This window comes from Musa acuminata, chromosome BXJ2-3 (assembly GCF_036884655.1).
Source record: "Musa acuminata AAA Group cultivar baxijiao chromosome BXJ2-3, Cavendish_Baxijiao_AAA, whole genome shotgun sequence".
Taxonomy (NCBI): domain Eukaryota; kingdom Viridiplantae; phylum Streptophyta; class Magnoliopsida; order Zingiberales; family Musaceae; genus Musa; species Musa acuminata.
The window spans coordinates 41,855,739-41,882,467 of NC_088340.1; the positions used below are offsets into that span (position 1 = coordinate 41,855,739).

At 39.8% G+C, this 26,729-nt stretch overlaps 3 protein-coding genes across 4 annotated transcripts; all 3 read left to right on the forward strand.

Moving 5' to 3' along the window:
- The first annotated feature begins 547 nt into the window (after window positions 1-547).
- On the forward strand, window positions 548-3,742 carry LOC135606597 (disease resistance protein RGA2-like). Its single transcript, XM_065097637.1, has one exon. It carries the CDS (start codon window positions 548-550, stop codon window positions 3,740-3,742), a length of 3,195 nt encoding a protein of 1,064 aa, XP_064953709.1.
- Window positions 3,743-11,611: 7,869 nt separating this feature from the next.
- Window positions 11,612-15,103, forward strand: LOC135608363 (disease resistance protein RGA2-like). Of its 2 annotated transcripts, none has more exons than XM_065101168.1 (2): window positions 11,612-14,856; window positions 14,935-15,103. In XM_065101168.1, exon 1 carries the CDS (start codon window positions 11,655-11,657, stop codon window positions 14,853-14,855), a length of 3,201 nt encoding a protein of 1,066 aa, XP_064957240.1. In that variant the 5' UTR covers window positions 11,612-11,654; the 3' UTR covers window position 14,856; window positions 14,935-15,103. The 2 variants fall into 2 exon arrangements, with proteins under 2 accessions (XP_064957240.1, XP_064957241.1); XM_065101169.1 differs by having other exon boundaries at window positions 14,938-15,103.
- Window positions 15,104-20,274: 5,171 nt separating this feature from the next.
- Window positions 20,275-23,929, forward strand: LOC135608364 (disease resistance protein RGA2-like). The gene has a single exon (XM_065101171.1). The coding sequence runs from the start codon at window positions 20,333-20,335 to the stop codon at window positions 23,525-23,527; it is 3,195 nt and encodes a 1,064-aa protein (XP_064957243.1). The 5' UTR covers window positions 20,275-20,332; the 3' UTR covers window positions 23,528-23,929.
- The last annotated feature ends 2,800 nt before the right edge of the window (window positions 23,930-26,729 follow it).

Genomic DNA, 26,729 nt, shown 5'->3' on the forward strand with positions numbered 1-26,729 from the left:
GGCTGCCGTAGGGTATGGGTGAGCCTCAGTCAACGTGCTCCTTTGCCTTGGTCGAGCGCACGGAGTCAAAGCTCCTCGGGCAGTGTGCTGTTCAGGCATGGCTGACGTCATGGCGTGTCACATCGTCATTTTTGCCCTTATCAACTGTTACGATTGTTGTTGCTGTGTTCCCTTCGTTCTCCTTAAGTCCGCCCTTCATTCTCCTTAGGAATGTGACTGTAGCAACGTTGATAAGGGGGCGAGCCAAAGATAAGAGCCAAGGAGATACTATTGCTTTCTTCACGAGAGCATGTTGAGAGTTCGGTGGTGCTCACATCATAACAATTATATTTTCTCCACTTATTATATATCTTGACAATTCCAAACTACACAAGTTTGACATCATAACAATTTGTCCCATTCTTACGAATCTAAACGGCCATACGTTGACTTCTTTGGCAAACATCAACTATAATTTGAGAGAACAACCTAACCATTGTGACCGGTCTTCAACACGAAACAAAGATCTCCACCAGGAAAGCAAAAGACGAGAGAAGATATGGCCGTGATGCCGAATCCCTTCATCTCCAAGCTCCTCGTAACATTGTTCAACATGGCCAAGGAGAAGGTGGACTTGTGGTTGGGCGTCCCCGGGAAGATCCAAAACCTCCAAAGCACACTCCGCAACATCCAGTCTGTCCTTCGTGACGCCGAGAAGCGGCGGATCGAGGACAAGGCCGTCAACGACTGGCTGATGGAGCTGAAGGATGTCATGTACGACGCCGACGACGTCCTCGACGAGTGGCGGACCGCGGCCGAGAAGTGCACCCCGGGAGAGTCCCCTCCGAAGCGGTTCAAAGGCAACATATTTTCCATCTTTGCTGGCTTAAGCGACGAGGTCAAGTTCAGAAATGAGGTGGTCATCAAAATCAAGGATCTCAACGATCGGCTGAAAGAGATCTCGGACCGAGGGTCCAAGTTGCAACTCCATGTGTCTGCGGCGGAACCAAGGGTGGTTCCTCGAGTTAGTCGCATAACTTCCCCGGTGATGGAGTCTGACATGGTTGGCGAGCGACTGGAGGAGGACGCCAAGGCACTGGTGGAGCAGCTGACAAAGCAAGATCCGAGTAAGAACGTGGTGGTGCTGGCAATTGTGGGGATCGGCGGCATTGGAAAGACCACCCTCGCTCAGAAGGTGTTCAATGATGGTAAAATCAAAGCCAACTTCCGCACCACCATCTGGGTGTGCGTGTCCCAAGAGTTCAGCGAGACGGATATTCTCAGAAATATCGTTAAAGGTGCTGGTGGAAGCCATGGTGGGGAACAGAGCAGGAGTCTGCTGGAGCCCATGGTGGCGGGTCTCCTTAGAGGGAACAAGTTCTTGCTGGTGTTGGATGATGTTTGGGATGCTCAGATCTGGGACGACTTGCTCCGCAATCCTTTGCAGGGAGGAGCAGCAGGCAGCAGGGTGCTGGTGACCACAAGAAACACAGGGATCGCGAGGCAAATGAAGGCGGGCCTCGTCCACGAGATGAAGCTGCTGCCTCCAGAGGATGGCTGGTCGCTCCTGTGCAAGAAGGCGACGATGAATGCAGAGGAGGAAATTGATGCCCAAGATCTCAAGGACACAGGCATGAAGATTGTTGGGAAATGCGGAGGGCTTCCCCTGGCCATCAAGACCATCGGAGGGGTCCTCCTCGATAGAGGACTCAACAGAAGTGCGTGGGAGGAAGTTCTCCGCAGCGCCGCATGGTCACGGACCGGGCTTCCCGAAGGTGTGCATGGAGCACTGTATCTGAGCTACCAAGACTTGCCGTCGCATCTCAAGCAATGCTTTCTCAACTGTGTCTTGTTCCCCGAAGACTATAAGTTTCACGAGCCTGAAATTGTCAGATTATGGATAGCCGAGGGGTTTGTCGAAGCCCGAGGAGATGTCAGCTTGGAGGAAACAGGGGAGCAATATTACAGAGAGCTGCTTCATAGGAGCCTTCTACAATCGCAACCTTACGGTCAGGACTACGATGAGTCTTACATGATGCATGACCTGCTCCGATCGCTCGGCCATTTCCTATCGAGAGATGAGAGCTTGTTCATTAGTGACGTGCAAAACGAGTGGAGAAGTGGTGCCGCCCTGATGAAGCTACGTCGGTTGTCGATTGGGGCCACTGTAACCACGGACATCCAGCATATCGTCAATTTGACCAAGAGACATGAGTCAGTGAGGACACTGTTAGTAGATGGAACACACGGCATTGTGGGGGATATAGATGATTCCGTGAAGAATCTCGTGCGACTTCGAGTCCTGCACCTTATGCATACAAACATCGAGAGCATATCGCACTACATCGGAAATTTGATACACTTGAGATACTTGAATGTGTCTCATAGCCATATAACGGAGCTTCCAGAAAGCATATACAATCTGACGAATTTACAGTTTTTGATCCTCAAAGGATGTTTCAAGTTGAGACAGATCCCCCAGGGTATAGATAGGCTAGTCAATCTAAGGACACTCGACTGTAAAGGTACACACTTGGAGAGCTTACCATGTGGAATAGGAAGGTTGAAGCTCCTCAATGAACTCGTAGGATTCGTGATGAACACGGCTACTGGTTCGTGCCCATTGGAAGAATTGGGCAGCCTCCAGGAGCTCAGATACCTCTCCGTTGATAGGTTGGAGATCACGTACATGGAAGCTGAACCGAGAAGGGATACGAGCGGATTAAAGGGTAACCATAAACTGAAGAATCTACATTTATATTGCTTATCTACACTGACATCAGATGGTCACACGGAGGAAGAGATTGAAAGAATGGAGCAGGTGTTGGATGTGGCACTTCATCCACCATCATCTGTTGTTTCGCTCAGTTTACAGAATTCCTTCGGCCTCCGGTACCCAAGCTGGATGGCGTCTGCATGCATCAGTTCGCTTCTTCCAAACATAAGCCGCTTGGAACTAATTAACTGCGATCATTGGCCACTGCTTCCACCGCTAGGAAAGCTCCCCAGTTTGGAGTTTCTTGAAATAGGAGGTGCACGTGCAGTGACCACCATCGGACCCGAATTTTTTGGGTGTGAAGCTGCTGCTGCTGCTTCTGGTCATGAACGGGAACGGAATTCAAAGCGCCCTTCTTCTTCTTCTTCTTCTTCTTCTTCTTCTCTCCCTCCTTTGTTGTTTCCGAAACTAAGGCAGCTGCAACTCTGGGATATGACTAACATGGAAGTGTGGGATTGGGTAGCGGAGGGTTTTGCTATGCGTCGCCTCGACGAATTGGTCCTCCATAATTGTCCCAAGTTGAAGTCTCTACCGGAAGGCCTGATCCGACAGGCAACCAGCTTAACCACATTGGATCTGAGGAATGTGTGTGCTCTCAAGTCCATCAGAGGTTTCCCTTCTGTGAAACAACTGAGAATAAGTGGTAAATCAGATCTGGAGATTGTTACTGATCTCCCTGCACTGGAGCTCTTGAGGTTGGGCACTTTTGGATCTCGCATCAATCATTTACCAGAGTGGTTGGCCGCTTGCCCTGCATGCTTCACCACGCTCCAGAGACTGGACGTATGGGGAGCCACCAAACTCCTCCGCAGATGCCTCCAAAATGGCGCAGACTGGCCCATGATCGAACGCTTTCCAATTTTTTCCATCAGAGATTTCCGAGGCAATTATATAAACTACGTCAAGCATTCCTGCACCTTCGACACAAACCTAGTCGATGATGATGCTGTTTTTGCTGCTGTTGCTGCTGAAGAAGAAGAAGAATAAGAAGAAGTCTAAAAATTAATCGATTATTATATCATCAATAATGTAAGCTGAATTTATGATATATTTTAAGATCATAAATCAAATTTTATGGGTACAAAATTTTTTTTGTAAGACTTTTTATGATCGACTCAGTTACCAAGCCATTAAAAATATTTTATAATAATATCATAATAGTTTTCTTCTTTAAGAATGATGAGTTAAAGTACTTAGTAGTTATAGAAAAAAAAATCCAAAAACAACATATGTTAATTAAGAACTTAGCACCACTTCTAAGATTATTAATCAATTTATTAAAATTTTATAATGTAAAATGTTTAAAGAATATGTTCGATATGATCAACTCATAAACATAAGGTGATACATATTTAAGTGAATACTATTATTGATATTTTTTTCTACTTAATTAAAAATATTTATTTTTATTATCCTATTTATATTTATATATACATATTATGATTTAATATGATAATAATATTATCTTGACAAAACAAACTATAAATATTGTTATGAACTATATTAGAAGAGATTAATAGTGTTGAAATATATAAAAAAGAGTACGATATTGATTACATACAATTGCGTTGACTCGCATTGGTAGTTGGAGTTGTAATATTATATTTATTAGGTTTATTAGTATATTTTATAAAAAAATATGTGTAGGTGTAAAATACTTTATAGGACTTTTAAATTTTAAAATTTTTGTGAGTTTATACAAATTGAGGCCACAAATACCATCAAATTATTGAATCAAGATTTTGTTCGTTTGGATCGTTTTGATGGAACGAATTTTACCCGTTGGCAAGATAAAATGAAGTTCATGTTGACTGCTTTAAATATCTTTTATGTGCTTGATCCAAATCTTCAACCAATTCTTGATCCAACCGACGATGACACCGAGGAAGTCAAGGCTAAACAAAAAAAGAGAATTGAATATGAAATCATGTATAGAGGATACATTCTCCATGCTCTTTCGAACCGATGTTATGATCTTTATACTGTGGAACCATCTACGAAAGCAATTTGGAATGCTTTGGAATTCAAATATGGAGGAAGGGACAAAGAAAATTTTAATTTCTAAATATTTTGATTACAAGTTTGTGGATGACAAGCCAATCTTGGCACAAGTGCATAAGTTGTAGGTCATTGTTAATCAATTGAAAGCTGAAAAAATCGAACTTCCTAAACCTTTTAAGTATGGGTTATAATAGCCAAGTTGCCTTCATCTTGGAAAGGGTATAGGAAGAAGATTTTACATGACTCCAAGGATATCACTTTGGAGCAAATTCAAAAACATCTTCGAATCGAGGATGAAAGACAAGAGTGCGAACCTGGTCATTTTGCTAGGGATTTCAAATTTAAAAAAGGCCAGAAACCGGAAGTCAACTTCGTTGAGGGAGATGATAATATAATCGCTACGGTGAGCAAAGTGAATGCCATATTTGACAAGGTTTCTGGTTGGTGGTACGATACTTGTGCTACCGTCTATGTTTGCTATGATAAGACACTCTTCAAGACTTATAAAGAAGTCACAGAAGGGCAAGAGATTCAAATGGAAAATGAAATTCATTCTAAGATGATTGACAAGGGAAATGTGGAACTCGTTTTCACTTCGGATAAGAAAGTCACTCTTACTAATGTTCTTCATGTACCAAATATGAGTATAAATTTAGTGAGTGGGAATCTCCTTGGTAAATCTAGAATTAAATCTGTATTTGAATCCGGAAAGTTAATTCTATCTCGTAATGGAACTTTTGTTGGAAAAGACTATTCCGTTGAGGGAATGGTCAAATTATCTATTCTTGACAATGATTATAAATTTAATAAAGATGTTACTTTTATTTATATTGTTGATTCTTATTTAGCATAATACATTAGCACATATTGGAACTAGCACCATTTTGATGATCTTAATAAATCTGAAATTTGTGTTAAATCAAAAACATCGAAGAAATCCTTCGAAAGTGTTTATACACCTTTCCTAAAGTATTTTTGATCTTGTGTTTTTGTTATTTGTTTCCATAGTATTTTTATCCTTTCTTTGTTGTATTTTTCCAGAATCAAATAGCCGAGATGCTTTGTCCGACTTCCACGGATTCCACGCTTGCAAACTGTAGCCGAGACTTGTGAATGAATCATGGGAAGGTCGGCCATGGTGGTGAGTGGCGTCGTCGTGAAGCTTCCTAATGCTTCTCGGTCGTGAGCATTGTTTCGAGGTGAGGTTGGTCAGAGCTCGACAGCAACGGAGGGAGACGGCGAAGACCTCACCGGCCCATGCAGTGCACGACTGCTTCGATTCCCTTATCATCAATGGAGATATGTCATGTCTTGTATGCATCTGTCTTCCTCCTCTAATTATTTCTTGCTTGCTCGTTTAAGGCAGCCTTAAAACTTTGTATCCATTTGTTGAACACTTTTGCAGTAGGATTCCTTTCTCATTCGTTCACAGTTTGATTCTTACGTATCTCTACAAGTTTTCTAAATCAATCTCGTATGTACATATAATTCAGAAGAACATACGAGTGCATACAACAACTCATTCATAGTATACATTCAAGAGTTCAAATTAAAGGGAACTAACTAAATAGGGTCAATATTCATTGAGATAAAAATTAATATACTATTAAAAAAACTAAGTATTTAAGTTGTGAGAACCTTTTTAATCCTTAATAGTTGAACTATTCTCTAAACTCTCTCTATTTTCATTTGGATTGGCAGAAGGCATTCGTGTTGATCTCTACTTCATACTTGGAGATAGAGATGACAATGAATTAAAACAATGAAATAAAATACAAATCCAGTTATATTTTTTCGATCATTGTATCTTCCAGCCCAATTACTGTCACTATATCCAATGAGCTCTAACCCTTTATATAATAAATAAAACATTCCATACTCAATTATTTCTTTAACATATCACAAAATTTTTTAGTGATATTTAAATGAGATATCTTAGGAGCTTCCATATAATATATCAGGTTGAGTGTATGTCATATATCTTAAACATCTAATTAGACTTTTATAATATGTTAGATTAATATATTTACCTTCACATTCCTTGGTCAACTTGGTGCTATATTCAATAGGTGTATTTATAGGGTGATAATCTTCCATAAAGAGCTATCTTTAACTTGTATACTTTATCTTCTTATTCTGAATAATAAAATTAGGGATTCGTTGAATATATATCTCTTCTTTAAAAATTTCATTAAGAAATACTGATTTGATACCCATTTGTAAAATTTTTCATTTCATTTGAGCTGCTAACGAGATAATTAATCTTACTATCTCTGGTCGAGCAACTGGTGCAAAAACTTCTTCATTACTAATCTCATATTATTGTTTGTATCCTTTTACAACCAATCATGCTTTGTAATTCTCTATCTCGCCTTTTGCATTTATTTTTGTTTTGAAGATTCACTTAACACCAATCGCTTGGTGGTTTTATAGAAGTATAGTAAGCTCTCATATATCATTTTTGTTGATCGTACGAATCTCTGAATTCTTAGCTTGTCACAGTTTTTTTTCTCTACAAGCTCCTTCAAAAGTTAATGGATAAGCAAAAATATAAAATAAAGAAAGTTTATCATTGTTAATATCAATCCTTCCGGTCACATCATATAGTTCCTGAATTGACCTTGTTCTTCTTATAATTTGATTTCTTAAATCATATGAAGTAGCTGATCTAGGTGATTGATTCCGGCAAAATCTTAAACTGTGCATGAAACAATTGCTATAGATCTTTGCTAACTTATTGACATGAGCTGTAGGTTCCTCCAAATACATGAACTATTTGCATCCAAGTTCTGCACATTTGCATACATGAGAGCGTACCTTAAGTTGGCATAATAATAACTTGTATTATGTCTAGTTTCTGCTGATTAATTCCCTCTTCTTAATATAATCATTTAAAGTCAAGATCTTGATTCTTCTTATTTTTGTTTTCAGGTCTACAAAATCATAAATGCAGGTAACAAGCAGTATCATAATGACATAATCTAAAACAATTTAACCTAATCATAAGCAGATATGGCTTCAAATTTTCTTGGCATCTTAAGATAATTTCCTGAATATAGCATACCTCTTGATATTTTGCTGCAATTTCAGAAATGACATCAGAATCAGGTAATAAGAACAGCAAGATAAAAGTACAATGTGATTTTTCTTCCATTTTTATGCATGCTTTATGCCAAAAGGTAATTAAAAAATTGAAAAGAGCCTTTTAGAATCTAGATTTCGACTAACTAAGAGTCTTGTGGTTTTAGGTAATTCATATAAAGTCTAATTAAATCTCGGTTTAATCCGATTGTAAATGTTTGTCAGAAGCCATGGCTGAGTTCACAGCAAGGTTTCCCTGAATCAAGACAAGACACAAATGCCAGTAAGATAGATATAGCTTGTGAAGTGTGGGCTTTTCTTGGTGACAAAGTAGGCATTTGCGCCAACCATATGATGATGACTCTGCTTGCTTGGCATTTTGCAGGCACTTCACTGCCAGCTGCTGTAGGTGGATCACACGCTGTGCTACATGAACAGAGATCAGCAAAAGAAAAGAAAGCAGTGTGAGGTAGCTTCTTGCTTATGGGATCACATATTGTGCTGCAAGAACAGAGATGAGGGAAAGAAAAAAATCCATATCAGAAAACAGTGAAGTGCTCAAGCCTATTTGATCACTGCAATCTCTGCTGATTGCTGAACATTTGGGTCATTCCAAGAAGAAAAAGAAAAGAGCCCTTTTTTTCTTCCATGATGTAAAGTGAGTTATCAACAGTAAAAGAATACAGGAAAAGTGAAATATCAGAACTTTTTTAGGTGGTTGCTCCATGAATGCAAATTGCAACACCTCATGGGTTCAGAATTCAGATTACACGAGAAAAGTAATGGCTAAATCATTGGTCTCATGAAATGATCCTGGATCCTGAGAGTTGGTAAAGATATTTGGAGGAACAGAAAAAGTCAAAAAATAATTATTTTTTTATTGTAGATAGTAGAGACAGAATTTGTTTGCGTCATCATCTATTCTTTTCCTTCATTTGATTTGCTTTTCAACAATGACAAACCCAAATGTTCCAAGTATTTTAGCAATAACTGATAAGAAGATATTAGAAAAACATTTCATTAAGTCGGATGTGTGACAAAATGAAAACTTAAAATAATTTTCATTCACAACTTGTCAAATCACTTTAATACAAACTAAGTTTAATCATTATGATGACAACAAACAGGCTATCATATCAATCATTAATAAATTAATGCTTTCAGATTACACCAGCAAGCTCTGCTTGGGGGAAATATAATAATTATTCATTTGGATTGGCAAAAGGCATTCGTGTTGATCTTTACTTCATACTTGGAGATAGAGATGACAATGAATTAAACTTGTTTTTGTGACATCAATTTTATCTTACCTACTTATCGATTGTCTTCTTCCCATCGCCTCTCTCCTTCAACCTGTCTTTTCTCAGTCCATTTCACAAGTCTTCAACCACAAACCTGTGTCTGAAACCAAAGCCGACTCGGTCGTCTCCCTCACTGCTCCACTTAACTTCACCGAGGTGGCTTCTTCTAGAAATCATTAGCTGTAGCCCATTGGTGGCGAGCTTCTATCGGAGGGACCAAGCTGACTTCTGCGCACATAAAAACGAAGAACAAGAGAAGGCAAATGAAAGCTGTACGAGAATAGTTCCGAAGAAGATGACCTGCAGATGCGAGCAGCACCTCCACACATCCCAATCCAATTCAATTCCACATAATAGTTTGATGTGAAAGGAGAATCAAGTAAACGTAGTTGTCTCAGAGTCTATTGTGATTGTCACAAGTGGTAGTCTCATAGGAAAATTTGTATATGGAATGATAATTATAACTTAAGCACGTATAAGATACGTAATTAATATATAGGTTATAGTTTATGACTTTAGTATGTCAATATGTAGTATGAAAAAATATTACTAAGTTCTAATCACATGGGTAAATTTATATGTAGAATGATGCCTATAACTTAAACATGAATATAGATAATTAATATATATTTTATAGCTTATGATTTATAGTATGTATTATTAATGATAATAGCATTTATGACATTTGTAATGATGTTGGAATTTGTAATGTTGATGGTAATCATTTTGTTATTAGTAAATCATAATGATATTGATTATGGTAATGGTAATGATCTTACTAATGATAATGGTAATGATACTAGTAATGTTAATGATATCGATAATGAATGGTAATGATAATGATGGTTATAGTGATATTGGTATTGATATTGTTAATCTCAATAGTAATGATATTGGTAATGATAATGATTTAATTGTGTTGATGATAATTATTAATATAATAAATAAATATTAAAAATCAATATAATTAGGTTAGTTGTTTTCTTATACAAAATCATGCATCTTATTTTTAATAATTTAATATATTTTATTTCTGATTTATTTTTAAAATAATTTCACACATTCATGTTATAATGAAGCTAATCGAATTCATGAGAAACATTAGTGTCATCATTGTCTTTGCTTGTTTAAAAGGGAAAATTCAGCACTTGATTGGATCAAATTAAATTATAATGATTTTTTGAATCATGATTGTGATAATGGTACTAACTTCATAACTAGATATATATGATGATGCTTTCATTATTTTTTTGAGATGTAGATAAAGTGAGACAATAAGTGTTATGACTTAAAAACTATCTTGAAAAAGTTGTCTTGGTTTATGAGGATAGTAAATATTATAAATAAATTATCTCTTGCTCCATCATAAAATTTGAATGTTGTTATGGATATTTTACATCTAATATTTGTTATGAATGATTGGAAGGAAATCGGATAGGTAATTGATTGATCACTCATACAAGAGCCAACAATATTTTTAATCTTTATTCACACTGTATACAACCTTTCTTTCAGCCTGCCAAATCACAGGTCAAAGTTGCCTGCGGAAGACTCTTCTTCTTCTTCTTCTTTCTTCTCCTCCTCTTTTATTCTCACAGCCGCCTCCCTATCCTCTTATTTTCTTCCTTTCTTGTGCCATTTTTCCGCAGCGTCACAATCACCTTTTGCATTTGAGTCCTTATTATTTCTGTATTCTCGAATAGGTCCTCAAATTACATTTAAGGTACTACGAAAGTAGCCCACAGAGCATGATTGCACCATGACTTGGTTCTTCTGTGCAACAACGAAGGAGATACTATGCTTTGTTCATGAGATCCTGTTGAGAGTTCAGTGGTGCTTTGACATCATTACTGATAAGGTAAAAATGACAGTCAGCCTCAGGACAAAGTCAGCTGCTCCGGATGACGTCACGCACCTCGGAATTGATCAGAACACTGACCGAGGCACATTAATATCCTGCAAAGGCCAAGTCCAACACGTTACGCCATCGCTACTGTCAGGAGTACCAGCTTGCCCCCTACAAGCGGGCAGCTCAGGAAGCAGAATGCTTCCCTATAAATACTCTCTCGTTCATTAGAAAAGAGGAGGGGGGACACACCCCAAAACACTACTTCTCTCGAAACCCCCTCCACATCTTACTCTAACTTGATCGTCGGAGGGGTTGGGTCGAGCACCCCGACCCGACCTTTGTGCAGGTGCGAAGCCTTCGGAGATCCCCGCCTCCGAAGATTCAGCGGGCTCGAGGAGCGCCCCCACGGAGATCCCCGCCTTCCGGACCCGAACCAAACCGCGACGGCCCCGAGGCCATGGCTTAAACAGTTGTCCCACCGCAACAATAACAATTATATTTTCTCCACATATTATATATATTGACAATTCCAAACTTCACAAGTTTGACATCATACCAATTTGTGCAAAAGTTTATTTTCAAAGGTATAACTTGCACCATACTCACCCTTGCCGTGGCTGCCACAAGACTTGGAGGGAGCTACCCTACTCCCACTCTGTGATCAAAGATGGCCGCCGTGCTTGATTCCTTCATCTCCGGACTGGTCGGTACGTTGAAGGACATGGCTAAAGAGGAGGTGGACTTGCTGTTGGGCGTCCCCGGGGAGATCCAAAAGCTCCAACGCACTCTCCGCAACATCCACTCTGTCCTTTGCGTCGCCGAGAAGCGGCGGATCGAGGACGAGGACGTCAACGACTGGCTGATGGAGCTCAAGGATGTCATGTACGACGCCGACGACCTCCTCGACGAGTGCCGGATGGAGGCCGAGAAGTGGACTCCTCGTGAGTCCGATCCGAAGCCGTCCACCTTGTGCGGATTTCCCTTCTTTGCTGGCTTTCGCGAGGTCAAGTTCAGACATGCTGTGGGCGTCAAAATCAAGGGTCTCAACGATCGGCTGGAAGAGATCTCGGCCCGAAGGTCCAAGCTGCAACTCCATGTGTCTGCGGCCGAACCAAGGGTGGTTCCTCGAGTTAGTCGCATAACTTCCCCCGTGATGGAGTCTGACATGGTTGGCCACCGACTGGAGGAGGACTCAAAGGCACTGGTGGAGCAGCTGACAAAGCAAGATCCGAGTAAGAACGTGGTGGTGCTGGCAATTGTGGGGATCGGCGGCATCGGAAAGACCACCTTCGCTCAGAAGGTGTTCAATGATGGTAAAATCAAAGCCAGCTTCCGCACCACCATCTGGGTGTGCGTGTCCCAAGAGTTCAGCGAGACGGATCTCCTCGGAAATATCATCGAAGGTGCTGGTGGAAAATATAATAGAGAACAGAGCAGGAGTCTGCTGGAGCCCTTGGTGGCGGGTCTCCTGAGAGGCAACAAGTTCTTGCTGGTGTTGGATGATGTTTGGGATGCTCAGATCTGGGACGACTTGCTCCGCAATCCTTTGCAGGGAGGAGCAGCAGGCAGCAGGGTGCTGGTGACCACCAGAAACGAAGGGATCGCGAGGCAAATGAAGGCGGCCCACTTCCACGAGATGAAGCTGCTGCCTCCGGAGGATGGCTGGTCGCTCCTGCGCAAGAAGGCGACGATGAATGCAGAGGAGGAAAGGGATGCCCAAGATCTCAAGGACACAGGCATGAAGATTGTTGAGAAATGCGGAGGGCTTCCCCTGGCCATCAAGACCATCGGAGGGGTCCTCTGCACCAGAGGACTCAACAGAAATGCGTGGGAGGAAGTTCTCCGCAGCGCCGCATGGTCACGGACCGGGCTTCCCGAAGGTGTGCACGGAGCACTGAATCTGAGCTACCAAGACTTGTCGTCCCATCTCAAGCAATGCTTTCTCCACTGCGCCTTGTTCCAAGAAGATTTTAAGTTTCACGAACCTGAAATCGTCAGATTATGGATAGCCGAGGGGTTTGTCGAAGCACGAGGAGATGTTAGCTTGGAGGAAACAGGGGAGCAATATTACAGAGAGCTGCTTCATAGGAGCCTTCTACAATCGCAACGTTACGGTCTGGACTACGATGAGTCTTCCAAGATGCATGACCTGCTGCGATCGCTCGGCCATTTCCTATCGAGAGATGAGAGCTTGTTCATTAGTGACGTGCAAAACGAGGGGAGAAGTGCTGCCGCCCCGATGAAGCTGCGTCGGTTGTCGATTGGGGCCACTGTAACCACGGACATCCGGCATCTCGTCAGTTTGACCAAGCAACATGAGTCAGTGAGGACATTGTTGGTGCCGAGAACAAGTGGATATGCGGAGGATATTGATGAGTACTTGAAAAACTTCGTGCGACTTAGAGTCCTGCATCTTATGTTCATAAATATCAAGATCCTACCGTGCTACATCGAAAATTTGATACACTTGAGATACTTGAATGTGTCCTGGAGCTCTGTAACGGAGCTTCCAGAAAGCATATGCAATCTGATGAATTTACAGTTTTTGATCCTTTTTGGATGTAGACAGTTGACACAGATCCCTCAGGGTATAGATAGGCTAGTCAATCTAAGGACACTCGATTGTAGAGGTACACGGCTGGAGAGCTTTCCATATGGAATAAAAAGGTTGAAGCACCTCAATGAACTCCAAGGATTCGTCGTGAACACGGGCATTGGTATGTGCCCATTGGAAGTATTAGGCGGACTCCAGGAACTCAGATACCTCTCCGTTGACAGGTTGGAGATGACGTACATGGAAGCTGAACCAAGAAGGGCTACAAGCGGCTTAAAGGGTAACCAAAAACTGAAGAAACTACTTTTAAGTTGCTCATTCACATCCGATGGTTACACGGAGGAAGAGATTGAAAGAATGGAGAAGGTGTTGGATGTGGCACTTCATCCACCATCATCTGTTGTTTCGCTCAGGTTACAGAATTTCTTGGGCCTCCGGTACCCCAGCTGGATGGCGTCTGCAAGCATCAGTTCGCTTCTTCCAAACATAAGCCGCTTGGAACTAATTAACTGCGATCATTGGCCACTGCTTCCACCGCTAGGAAAGCTCCCCAGTTTGGAGTTTCTTTTCATACGAGGTGCACGTGCAGTGACCACCATCGGACCGGAATTTTTTGGGTGTGAAGCTGCTGCTACTGGTCATGATCCGGAACGGAATTCAAAGCGCCCTTCTTCTTCTTCTTCTTCTTCTACTTCTCCTCCTTCGTTGTTTCCGAAACTAAGGCAGCTGGAACTCATGAATATGACTAACATGGAAGTGTGGGATTGGGTAGCAGAAGGCTTTGCTATGCGTCGCCTCGACAAATTGGTCCTCTTAAATTGCCCCAAGTTGAAGTCTCTACCGGAAGGCCTGATCCGACAGGCAACCTGCTTAACCACATTGGATCTGTGGGATGTGTGTGCTCTCAAGTCCATCAGAGGTTTCCCTTCTGTGAAACAACTGAGGATAAGTGGTGAATCAGATCTGGAGATTGTTGCTGATCTCCCTGCACTGGAGCTCTTGAAGTTGGGCGGGTTTTTGCTTCCATACAAACATTTACCAGAGTGGTTGACGGCTTGCCCTGCAAGCTTCACCACGCTCCAGATACTGAAAGTCTACGGAACCACCCGACTCCTCTGCAGATGCCTCCAAAATGGCGCAGACTGGCCCATGATCAAACACTTTCCAATTTTTTTCATCAAAGATGCTGGAGGCAATTATATAAACTACATCAAGCATTCCTGCACCTTCGACACAAACCTAGTCGATGATGATGCTACTGCTGCTGAAGAAGAAGAAGAAACAGAAGAAGAAGAAGACATCAATGAGCTTTGAGGTAACTTACGTTTCATGCTCACTTCTCGACCATCTGGTTTTGGAGTGGCAACTCACAATTATCTTTTCCTGCTTATAGCAGGGAGATCGACATCATTCACGATGTAATTGGCAGTCATGTCTAATATGATCATTGCAAATGGAGCTGACCATTGTCTATCTGTTTCCTCGACTTCCCTCACCTTCTTATACCTGTAGCTCTTTTTTTTATGGTGATTAATTCAATGCTGTGTATGTTGGCAGTGAAATGTCTTGATCAGAGTATTTGTAGCATGTCATTGATTTTGGATTCCTCAACATATTACCACAAAGACAAACGTATAGATCATCTTTTCTTTTCTGCGTAAACATGGAATGTAGGTTCGGAAAAAAGATTGGTAGAAGGAATTAGAATTATACTTTTTGTTTTTGTAGTTTTATAATTATTTATGAGATTTTGAATGATCAAAATACTGCTACCAGATATCAAAATGACTCTTATCAGAAAAAATAGTACTGCACATGAGAGTCTAACATAGTTTTGGATTTAATATATGTAAGGATTTCATATACGAAACTATCTCAAAAAAAATTCAGAAGATGTAAACATTTACGTGAATCATCGATATATGAAGAGAGTGTGACTTGTCATCTCATCTCAAACTATGCCTTTTGTTTTGTGGCTTGTTCAATGACAAACCTCATCCAATTTTGCATAGATGAGGAGTTTGTCAAAGCAAAAGGAAAACTTTTCAGTCATGTCAATCTAAGCTTATGATACAATTCACGACAGTCCTATATATATATATATATATATATATATATATATATATATATATATATATATATATATATATATATATATATATATATATATATATATATATATATTCAACTTTGATTTTTTTCCATACATAGGTTTGTAGGTTACTCCGTCTATTGCCTTGAATTCTGCTCTATTTTCCAGTTATATTGTGTGTGGTATTGTGACCAACATCTGAATTGATAGTACTAAATAGTAAGCTTGTGATTCTCAATAAGACAGAAAGGATGAGGCAGATTAGGCTTAAAAAAAATGCAATTTTCTTCAAATGATTGTGATGAGTCCTGTGTTCCATCACTGTTGTCAAACCCCTTTTGTTTTTTTCTTGGAGCAGAAAGAACACAATGGAAATATGCACCAAATCAAAGTGGAGGCAGTTGAGGCGCTCTAACACATTGGATCCAATCTATAGATAGAGAGTGAAAAGAGATAAGTAGGATATGAAATAACTTTCTTCCTCATTGCTCCCATGACGACAATGCCACATTAGTCTTCTCCTTCTAAGTCAAGAGATCTCTTCAATTGTTACTCTGATCATTCTGTTCATTCACAAGAACCACCAAAATGATCCCCCACTGGCCACATTTGCTGATGGTATCACCAACTCTTCAAGCTTTGTTAGGTACCTCCATTGCTGAATAGAGCCAAGCAGGTGAAACACTCATCCTTTGCAATGAACTCTCAACAAAAAGGAGCCTCACTTTACACTCTGAAGTTGGGGTGTGGACAACAATTTTCTCCAAAAGGCTCTGGAGTGGTTTGGAGTGTCCTATGGATCTGAGTTGCAAACTGATCTTTGCCTAGATCATAATGTTTTGTCCTGGCCATCTTTTTTGTTAGTCAAGGTGTTTCTCTCTTATATGACTGCACATTTCATGCATGCTAAGATATTTAGAAAGAATCATATCTTTGATAAAAACAACGAGTTGGGTCAGCACTTTTTCCTAGAGAATACAAGGAAATGGAGTTGAATACATTCATCCAAGTGCGCGAATTTAGAAGACTTAGACAAGAATGACTGTAACTTTGTATCCAAACTTGGTACAATGAACTTATCAGAGAGACCTTGATGGCATTTGCTTGATACATTAAAACCTTGAACTGTGCATGAAACAGTTGCCACAGATCTTTGCTAACTTATTGACATGAGCTGTAGGTTCCTCCAAATGCATGAACTATTTGCATCCAAGTTCTGCTCAGTTGCATATATGAGAGTGTACCTTAAGTTGGCATAATAGTAACTTGTATTATGTCTAGTTTCTGCTGATTAATTCCCTCTTCTTAGTATAATCACTTAACTAAACCTTCCTGCTAAATGGACACCACAATGATTATATTAAACCAAGATCTTGATTTTTCTTATTTTTGTTCTCAGGTCTACAAAATCATAAATGCAGGCAACAAGCTGTATCATAATGACATAATCTACAACAATTTAAACTATGCATAAGCAGATCTGGCTTCAAATTTTCTTGGCATCTTTAGATCACTTCCTGAATATAGCATACGTCTTGATATTTTGTTGCAATTTCAGAAATGACATCAGAATTAGGTAATAAGAACAGCATGATAAAAGCGCAATGTGATTTTTCTTCCATTTTTTATCAGGGTGATTGGGCTGTCTGAGAAGGAAGTATGCTCCATTATTTGTAGATATTTTCTCCCAAATAAGATCTTGCCTTGTATTAGTAATGATGCAATAGAGTAGTTGGTAAGATGTCTGCTTCTTATCAGGGTGATTGGGCTGTCTAAGAAGGAAGTATGCTCCATTATTTGTAGATATTTTCTCCCAAATAAGATCTTGCCGTGTATTATTAATGATGCAACAGAGCAGTTGGTAGGATGTCTGCTTCTTATGAGGGTGATTGAGCTGTCTAAGAAGGAAGTATGCTCTATTATCTGTTGATATTTTCTCCCAAATAAGATCTTGCCTTGTATTAGTAATGATGCAATATAGCAGTTGGTAGGATGTCTGCTTCTTATGAGGGTGGTTGGGCTGTCTAAGAAGGAAGTATGCTCCATTATTTTATTTGTAGATATTTTCTCCCAAACTGAGATACAACATTGAAGACGTTCTGTAACCAAAGCTTGATTTCCTCTTAAATAAACGCAAACGCCATGAAGAAGCCACACACAAGGAAATTGTCGAATACCCAAGGTACTTCAGCTACTCACTGGACAAGAAGATAAAACCCAGATTCTGGGTGATTCAGAGTAGAACTCTCGAATGTAGTTTGAAGGACATGTTGTCTAAGAACGACCGACGATGAGTTTACGCAAGAATATATGGGGATCGGAAGACTAGTAGTGGTGGCCTCAGTTCCACCCAAAGATGGTTCACAGAAGAAGGATGTGAAACCTTTTTGGAAGCAATGCCTGTGTGCATGATTATTCTTATGGACATGACAAAGGCCAAAAACTGGATCCGTACTCCTAGTTCCATGTGATATGACCATGAAAGTTAGCAGCCACATCCCATATTTCTATGGGTACAAGTCATCAAAAGGGGTGAACCTGCTCTACACTAGCAAAGGGAAGGCAACTGGATATATATCAACATCACAGTGCCTTTTATGTATGTTCACAAAGAGATTTGGTACAATTCCAAATACGATCTATCATGTTGAAGAGTTGATGTTGTGGAATCTGTGGTTTATGGCTCTATTTCTCGAGCCTTTCATGTTTTTCCGACATTTTGCATATATCAACCGCAGATGTTTATAGCTTCTGTGCTTATGAACGCAGAGCATTCATGTGAAATTCTAGTTATTATTACAAAAGAACTTCTAATCCATATATATATTCTAAATTTAATTTAGCATATATATATATATATATATATATATATATATATATAATATTTGCTTTAAACATAATGATGCTTTATTTTGTGTTATTTTTTTTAATGTTCCTATAGAATCATGTTTGCTTTAAATATAATGATGCTTTATTATTCTGTGTCTTTATTCTTTTAAGTTCTTTTAGGATATGCTTACTTTAAACATGATGATGCTGTGTCGCTTTTCTGTTTTTTAAGTTTCTTTAAGATCGTGTTTGCCTTTAACATAAATGATGCTTTATTTTGTGCCGCTATTTATTAAGTTCCTTTGGCATCAAGCTTGCTTTAAACATGTGCTGATATGTTTTTTAAGTTTCTTTGCATTCTTTCGTCCTGCACTAAGTATCAATCCATTAGACTGATAAAGTGATAGTGATCTTATAGCTAACATATTATCTGTTAGTGATCTTGTTTGTATTTATCATATTATCTGACTTAACTTGGTTTGTATTACAAACCTTCATGTTTAGACAATATCTTTTACTTGAAAATTCTTATTGTTAGGATCAAGAGCACTAAGAGGGGGGGGAGGTGAATTAGTGCAGCGGAAATCTTTCACTATTAAAATCGAAAGTTGCGTTCGTTTGATAAAAACGATTTCGATGTAAAAGCCGATTATAAGATTACTTTAACTTAAGATTAAGTGAGATGACGTTAAAGTAAATCTACGAAGGCAGTTTGCAGTTTATGATGAAAATCAGAATGCAAGCGCAAACTGAAATGCGACGTTCGTACGATAAAACCGGTTTACGTCTAAATGCCGATTTTGAAGATACTGAACTTTGAGATACGTTTTATAAATGCGCAGAAGGCAGTTTGCAGTTATGATTGAAATCAAAACGTAAACGTAAACTGAAATGTAATGATCATACGAAAAAGCTGATTTACGTCTAAACGCAGATTCGGAAAGCTCTGAACTTAGAAACTCGTTCGTAAAAGCGCAGAAGGCAGTAGCTATTTAGGAGGTTTGCAATAAAGATAAAATGCTCAAAGTAAATGCAAACCGAGATTTAGAGTGGTTCGGTCAATCTTGATCTACTTCACTTTTGGCTTCCTGCTCCGACGAGATCACCGACGTCAAGCTAATAATAATAATAGTAGTTTATGCATGTTTGCCATTGCTACGGTTCTTAGTCAACGTTACGTCCCAAACATCAGATTTGGTTGGGCATTTATGAGCACAAGTTATGCACTTTTTATAATACTGACTTCGAATTCATTAAATATGTATTGTTTCGTTGTTCTGTCTCGTTAGCTTTTTGGTCTCTCGGTAAAAATCAATTTGGTTTTCATTTTAATCCTTTTAATTCTTGGTAACATGGCGTTTGGATTAGTAAGGATTTCTTGATCGGATCAAATTAGCACTTGATCGGATCAAATTAAATTGTAATGATTCTTGGAACCATGATTGTAGATATCTTCAGAGAGATTCTGAAATGACAAATATTATGATGTAAAAAAATATTTTGAAAGGATTACATTTAGTTTATGAAGATGGTGGATATTATAAATAAATAATCTTTTACTCTGAATTTTGAATGATGTTAGAGGAATTTTACATCTAATATTTATTATGGATGATTGAAAGATATCACGTGCAATTGAATGGTCATTCGTACTAGAATCAACAAATTTTTTCATCTTTAGAGGAATTTTGATCTTTTGGATTTGGATATTATTGTTTCCTATCAGTTTCATTATTAAAGGTTTTTTATTTTTCTTTTAGAAAACAAAAAAAAGAGCTTATGCGGGTATAACTTTGCAACCTTACTCACCCTTGCCTTGGCTTCCACAAGACTTGGAGACAGCCACTCAACTCCCACTCTGTGACCAAAGATGGCCGATTCCGTCGTCTCCTGGCTGGTCGGTACGTTGATGGGCAAGGCTAAAGAGAAGGTGGACTTGTTGTTGGGAGTCCCCGAGGAGATCAAAAAGCTCCAACGCACTCTCCGCAGCATCCAGTCTGTCCTTCTTGACGCCGAGAAGCGGCGGATCGAGGACAAGGCCGTCAACGACTGGCTGATGGAGCTCAAGGATGTCATGTACGACGCCGACGACGTCCTCGACGAGTGCCGGATGGAGGCCGAGAAGTGGACTCCTCGTGAGTCCGATCCGAAGCGGTCGAAAGGCAACATATCTTCCATCTCGTTCAGAAATGTGGCGGGCAACAAAATCAAGGTTCTCAACGATCGGCTGGAAGAGATCTCGGCCCGAAGGTCCAAGCTGCATCTCCATGTGTCTGCGGCGGAACCAAGGGTGGTTCCTCGAGTTAGTCGCATAACTTCCCCCGTGATGGAGTCTGACATGGTTGGCCAGCGACTGGAGGAGGACTCCAAGGCACTGGTGGAGCAGCTGACAAAGCAAGATCCGAGTAAGAACAAGGTGGTGCTGGCAATTGTGGGGATCGGCGGCATCGGAAAGACCACCTTCGCTCAGAAGGTGTTCAATGATGGCAAAATCAAGGCCAGCTTCCGCACCACCATCTGGGTGTGCGTGTCCCAAGAGTTCAGCGAGACGGATCTCCTCGGAAACATCATCGAAGGTGCTGGTGGAAAATATAATAGAGAACAGAGCAGGAGTCTGCTGGAGCCCTTGGTGGAGGGTCTCCCGAGAGGGAACAAGTTCTTGCTGGTGTTGGATGATGTTTGGGATGCTCGGATCTGGGACGACTTGCTCCGCAATCCTTTGCAGGGAGGAGCAGCAGGGAGCAGGGTGCTGGTGACCACCAGAAACGCAGGGATCGCGAGGCAAATGAAGGCGGCCCACGTCCACGAGATGAAGCTGCTGCCTCCGGAGGATGGCTGGTCCCTCCTGTGCAAGAAGGCGACGATGAATGCAGAGGAGGAAAGGGATGCCCGAGATCTCAAGGACACAGGCATGAAGATTGTTGAGAAATGCGGAGGGCTTCCCCTGGCCATCAAGACCATCGGAGGGGTCCTCTGCACCAAAGAACTCAACAGAAGTGCGTGGGAGGAAGTTCTCCGCAGCGCCACATGGTCACAGACCGGACTTCCCGAAGGTGTGCATGGAGCACTGTATCTGAGCTACCAAGACTTGCCGTCCCATCTGAAGCAATGCTTTCTCTACTGTGCCTTGTTCCCCGAAGACTATGTGTTTGCCAGGTCTGACATCATCAGATTATGGATAGCCGAGGGGTTTGTCGAAGCACGAGGAGATGTCAGCTTGGAGGAAACAGGGGAGCAATATCATAGAGAGCTGCTTCATAGGAGCCTTTTACAATGGCAACGTTACGGTCAGGACGACTACTATGAGTATTTCAAGATGCATGATCTGCTGCGATCGCTCGGCCATTTCCTATCCAGAGATGAGAGCTTGTTCATTAGTGACGTGCAAAACGAGTGGAGAAGTGGTGCCGCCTCGATGAAGCTGCGTCGGTTGTCGATTGTGGCCACTGAAACCACGGACATCCAGCGTATCGTCAGTTTGATCGAGCAACATGAGTCCGTGAGGACATTGTTGGTGGAGATAGCAAGGGGCCATGTGAAGGATATAGATGATTACTTGAAGAACTTTGTGCGACTTAGAGTCCTGCATCTTATGCACACAAAAATCGAGATTCTACCGCACTACATTGGAAATTTGATGCACTTGAGATACTTGAATGTGTCTTATACCGATATAAAGAAGCTTCCAGAAAGCATATGCAATCTGACGAATTTGCAGTTTTTGATCCTTTTTGGATGTAGACGGTTGACACAGATCCCCCAAGGTATAGTAAGACTAGTCAATCTAAGGACACTCGATTGTAGAGATACACAGCTGGAGAGCTTTCCATATGGAATAAAAAGGTTGAAGCACCTCAATGAACTCCAAGGATTCATCGTGAACACGGGTAATGGTATGTGCCCATTGGAAGCATTATGCGGCCTCCAGGAGCTCAGAGACCTCTCCATTCACAGGTTGGAGAGGGCGTGGCTGGAAGCTGAACCGGGAAGAGATACGAGCGTCTTAAAGGGTAAACAAAAACTGAAGAATCTACATTTACATTGCTCATCCACACCGACATCCGATGGTCACACTGAGGAACAGATTGAAATAATCGAGAAGGTGTTCGATGTGGCACTTCATCCACCATCATCTGTTGTTTCGCTCAGTTTACACAATTTCTTCGGCCTCCGGTACCCCAGCTGGATGGCGTCTGCAAGCATCAGTTCGCTTCTTCCAAACATAAGACGATTGGAACTATATACCTGCGATCATTGGCCACAGCTTCCACCACTAGGAAAGCTCCCCAGTTTGGAGTTTCTTGCAATAGAAGGTGCACGTGCAGTGACCACCATCGGACCGGAATTTTTTGGGTGTGAAGCTGCTGCTGCTACTGGTCATGAACGGGAACGGAATTCAAAGCGCCCTTCTTCTTCTTCTTCTTCTTCTTCTTCTTCTTCTTCTACTTCTACTTCTCCTCCTTCGTTGTTTCCGAAACTAAGGCAGCTGGAACTCTGGAATATGACTAACATGGAAGTGTGGGATTGGGTAGCGGAAGGCTTTGCTATGCGTCGCCTCGACAAATTGTTCCTCGTAAATTGCCCCAAGTTGAAGTCTCTACCGGAAGGCCTGATCCGACAGGCAACCTGCTTAACCACATTGGATCTGTGGGATGTGTGTGCTCTCAAGTCCATCAGAGGTTTCCCTTCTGTGAAACAACTGAGTATAAGTGGTGAATCAGATCTGGAGATTGTTGCTGATCTCCCTGCACTGGAGGTCTTGAAGTTGGGCACATTTGGATCTCGCATCAATCATTTACCAGAGTGGTTGACGGCTTGCCCAGCATGCTTCACCACACTCCAGAGACTGGACGTGTACGGAACCACCCAACTCCTCCGCAGATGCCTCCAAAATGGCGCAGACTGGCCCATGATCAAACACTTTCCAATTTTTTCCATCAAAGATGACCGAGGCAATTGTATAAACTACATCAAGCATTCCGGCACCTTCGAGACAAACCTAGTCGATGATGCTGCTGCTGAAGAAGAAGAAGAAGAAGAAGAAGAAGAAGAAAGACATCAATGAGCTTTGAGATAACTTAGCCTTTCATGCTCACGTCTCCACCATCTAACGCCTTCTGGTTTTGGAGTGGCAACTCACAATCATCTTTTGCTGCTTATGGCAGGGAGATCGACATCATTCACGATGTAATTGGCAGTCATGTCTAACACGATCATTGCAAATGGAGCTGACCATGGACAGTCCGAGACTTTTGAGCGGAAATGCAGATCGAGAGGTTGGTTGCGACTCATTCTACATTCCCATGATATGGTGATGAAACTATTTTGGCTTTCTCTATATTTTGGTGATGAAACTACATTCCCAAGATATGGTGATGAAACTCTATAAATTGAGGAACATAGAGATCATGTGTTGTGGAATTACTGTAGAACTAAGATGCAGAAACTGAAATGATTTCTCCCTTCATGATCCATGTTAATGTCAAGGAATCACAGATACCCAATAATCACCTACCTTATCCAAGTTTATTTTCAGCAATGCAAAAGGAAAGTTGCATACTGCAAAACACTCATAAGCACAAAAATTCTGCTTCTCTTTTGCCTAAGAAGAAATCAATCATCTGAAACAAAGTGGAAATCTTGATAGATGAGATATAGAATCAGTCTCGAGTAACATGCATCAGTGTGGTGCATTCTTATTACTTACCAACTACACAGGTTTGTAGGTAACTTAGTCTATTGCCTTGAATTCTGTTCTATTTTACAGTTATGTTGTGTGTGGTATTGTGACCAACATCTGAATTGATAATACTAAATAGCAAGCTTGTGATTCTCAATAATGGACAGAAAGGATGAAGCAGATTAGGCTTCAAAAAAATACAATTTTCTTCAAATGATTGTGCTGAGTCCTGTGTTTCATCACTGTTGTCAAACCCTTTTTTTTTTTTTTCTTTTCTCGGAGCTGAAAAAACACAATGGAAATATGCACCAAATCAAAGTGGAGGCAGTTGAGGCCCTCTAACACATTGGATCCAATCTATATATAGAGAGTGAAAAGAGATAAGTAGGATATGACATACCTTTCTTCCTCATTGCTCCCATAACGACAATGCCATATTAGTCTTCTCCTTCTAAGTCAAGAGATCTCTTCAATTGTTGCTCTGATCATTCTGTTCATTCACAAGAAAGCCAAGTAGATGAAGCACTCATCCTTTGCAATGAACTCTCAACAAAAGGAGCCTGTCCTTACACTCTAAAGGCTCTGGAGTGGTTTGGAGTGTTCTATGAATCTAAGTTGCAAACTGATCTTTGCCTAGATCATAATGTTTTGTCCTGGCCATCTTTTTTGTTAGTTCCTGTACAAGGTGTTTCTGTCTTATATGACTGCACATTTTATGCATGCTAAGATATATAGAAAGAATCATATCTTCGATAAAAACAATGAGTTGAGCCAACACTTTTTCCTAGAGAATACAAGGAAATGGAGTTGAATACATTCATCCAAGTGCAAGAATTTAGAAGACTTAGACAAGAATGACTGTAACTTTGTATCTAAACCTTGTTACAATGAACTTCTTGTTGGCATTTGCTTGATACATTAAAACCTTGAACTGTGCATGAAACAGTTGCCACAGATCTTTGCTAACTTATTGACATGAGCTGTAGGTTCCTCCAAATACATGAACTGTTTGCATCCAAGTTACTGCACAAGTAGATTGATGATCTATATCTAGGAGAATTTTCTCATAAATTAGTGTTAATATAGAATGTATTAATATCTAAAGCACCTTGTATCACTATCATTTATTTGATTATCATATATATTATTTTAAAAGGCATACATTTGTAATATATTTTACCTGGATATTAATGTCAATTAAAATTCCAACAATATTATATCTGATGGTTAATTTAGGGGAGATTAATTTTATTGACATATCTATAAGATTTTTTGTGTGTTTTATTAGGATAAAAAATGCTGCATCTAAAATTAGAAAAGTCAATAAACTATTAATCATGATTAATTATAATTAACATTATTTAAGAAAAAAATAAACAAATATATGAATACTAAAAGATATTTAATTTTATTAATCATTCCAAGTCTCGAAAGGGTATGAATGTAATTTAGAGTTACAACTAATAGTCAAACGTTATTTAATTTTTGAGATTAAACAAAATTATATATATACTATTCATATACTATATATACTAGGCAATTTGTAAAGACAATATCTTCTATATTAATATAATAAATCAAGAAGGTAGTGTTTTTAAGATTAGTACATAATATGCATGACCTTAAAAATATCAACTTATTATAATAAATATAAAAAATTATTTCTCATCTTTTTTTCTTCGATATTTAGGTCGTCTTGTTTCATCATTTATCTTTTTCTTCTTCGTTTTATATTACCGTTGACAATTAAAAGGAGAAGGAGAAAAAGAAGAAGATTATGAAAAAGGAGAAAAATAAATTATGGGTAAGAGTACAAATATTTTATCGGAAACAAGCTATAAATTAAAGATATATACATCTATTTATAATAAAATAATTTAAAAATATTTAAAATTCTTGACATGTGAGTTTCTTGAGCTTATCCTAGTTTTTCTAGAATATTTTAGAGCATCCAATTACTAATTAAAGTAGAGAAAATTTTCAAAAATATGTATCTTGAGGTTAAGGTTATGATCAGTGCCTATTCTAAATCGTTTCTTATTTTAAAAAATTATTCATTATCGAGCCTCTATGTACTATCTTATGTCACCGAGTGATACTCGATTTATATTAAGCAGTAGTGATCTTGTAGCCGACATATTATCTTGGTTTGAAATGTTGATCTTATACTTGCAAGACGTGCGTCCAGCTAATGATAGTATTTTTTAAATATTAATTTAAAATTTCTTGAATAAGAATGTCCTGTTTAGTTGACTTTTTGATTTCTGCAAGAATAAGAATGGGTTTGGTTTATATTTTTAATCTTTTTGATTCTCGGTCACCACATGGCCTTTGATTTTTGTGAGGGTTTTGTTTTTGTTTAATTTTGAGGCTTCTTTTTAATAATATAATATGTTTTGTTTTTGATTTTTTTTTTCAAAATGGTTTCACACATTCATCATATAATGAAGCCTATGAGTTTTTTAAGTTTTCTTTTAGAAAATAAATATATATAGTTTATGCAGCTATGACTTCCACCTACCTTTGTCTTTAGAGAGAGAGAGAGAGGTACATCGTGCTTGATGATTCCTTCACTCTGTGATCAAAG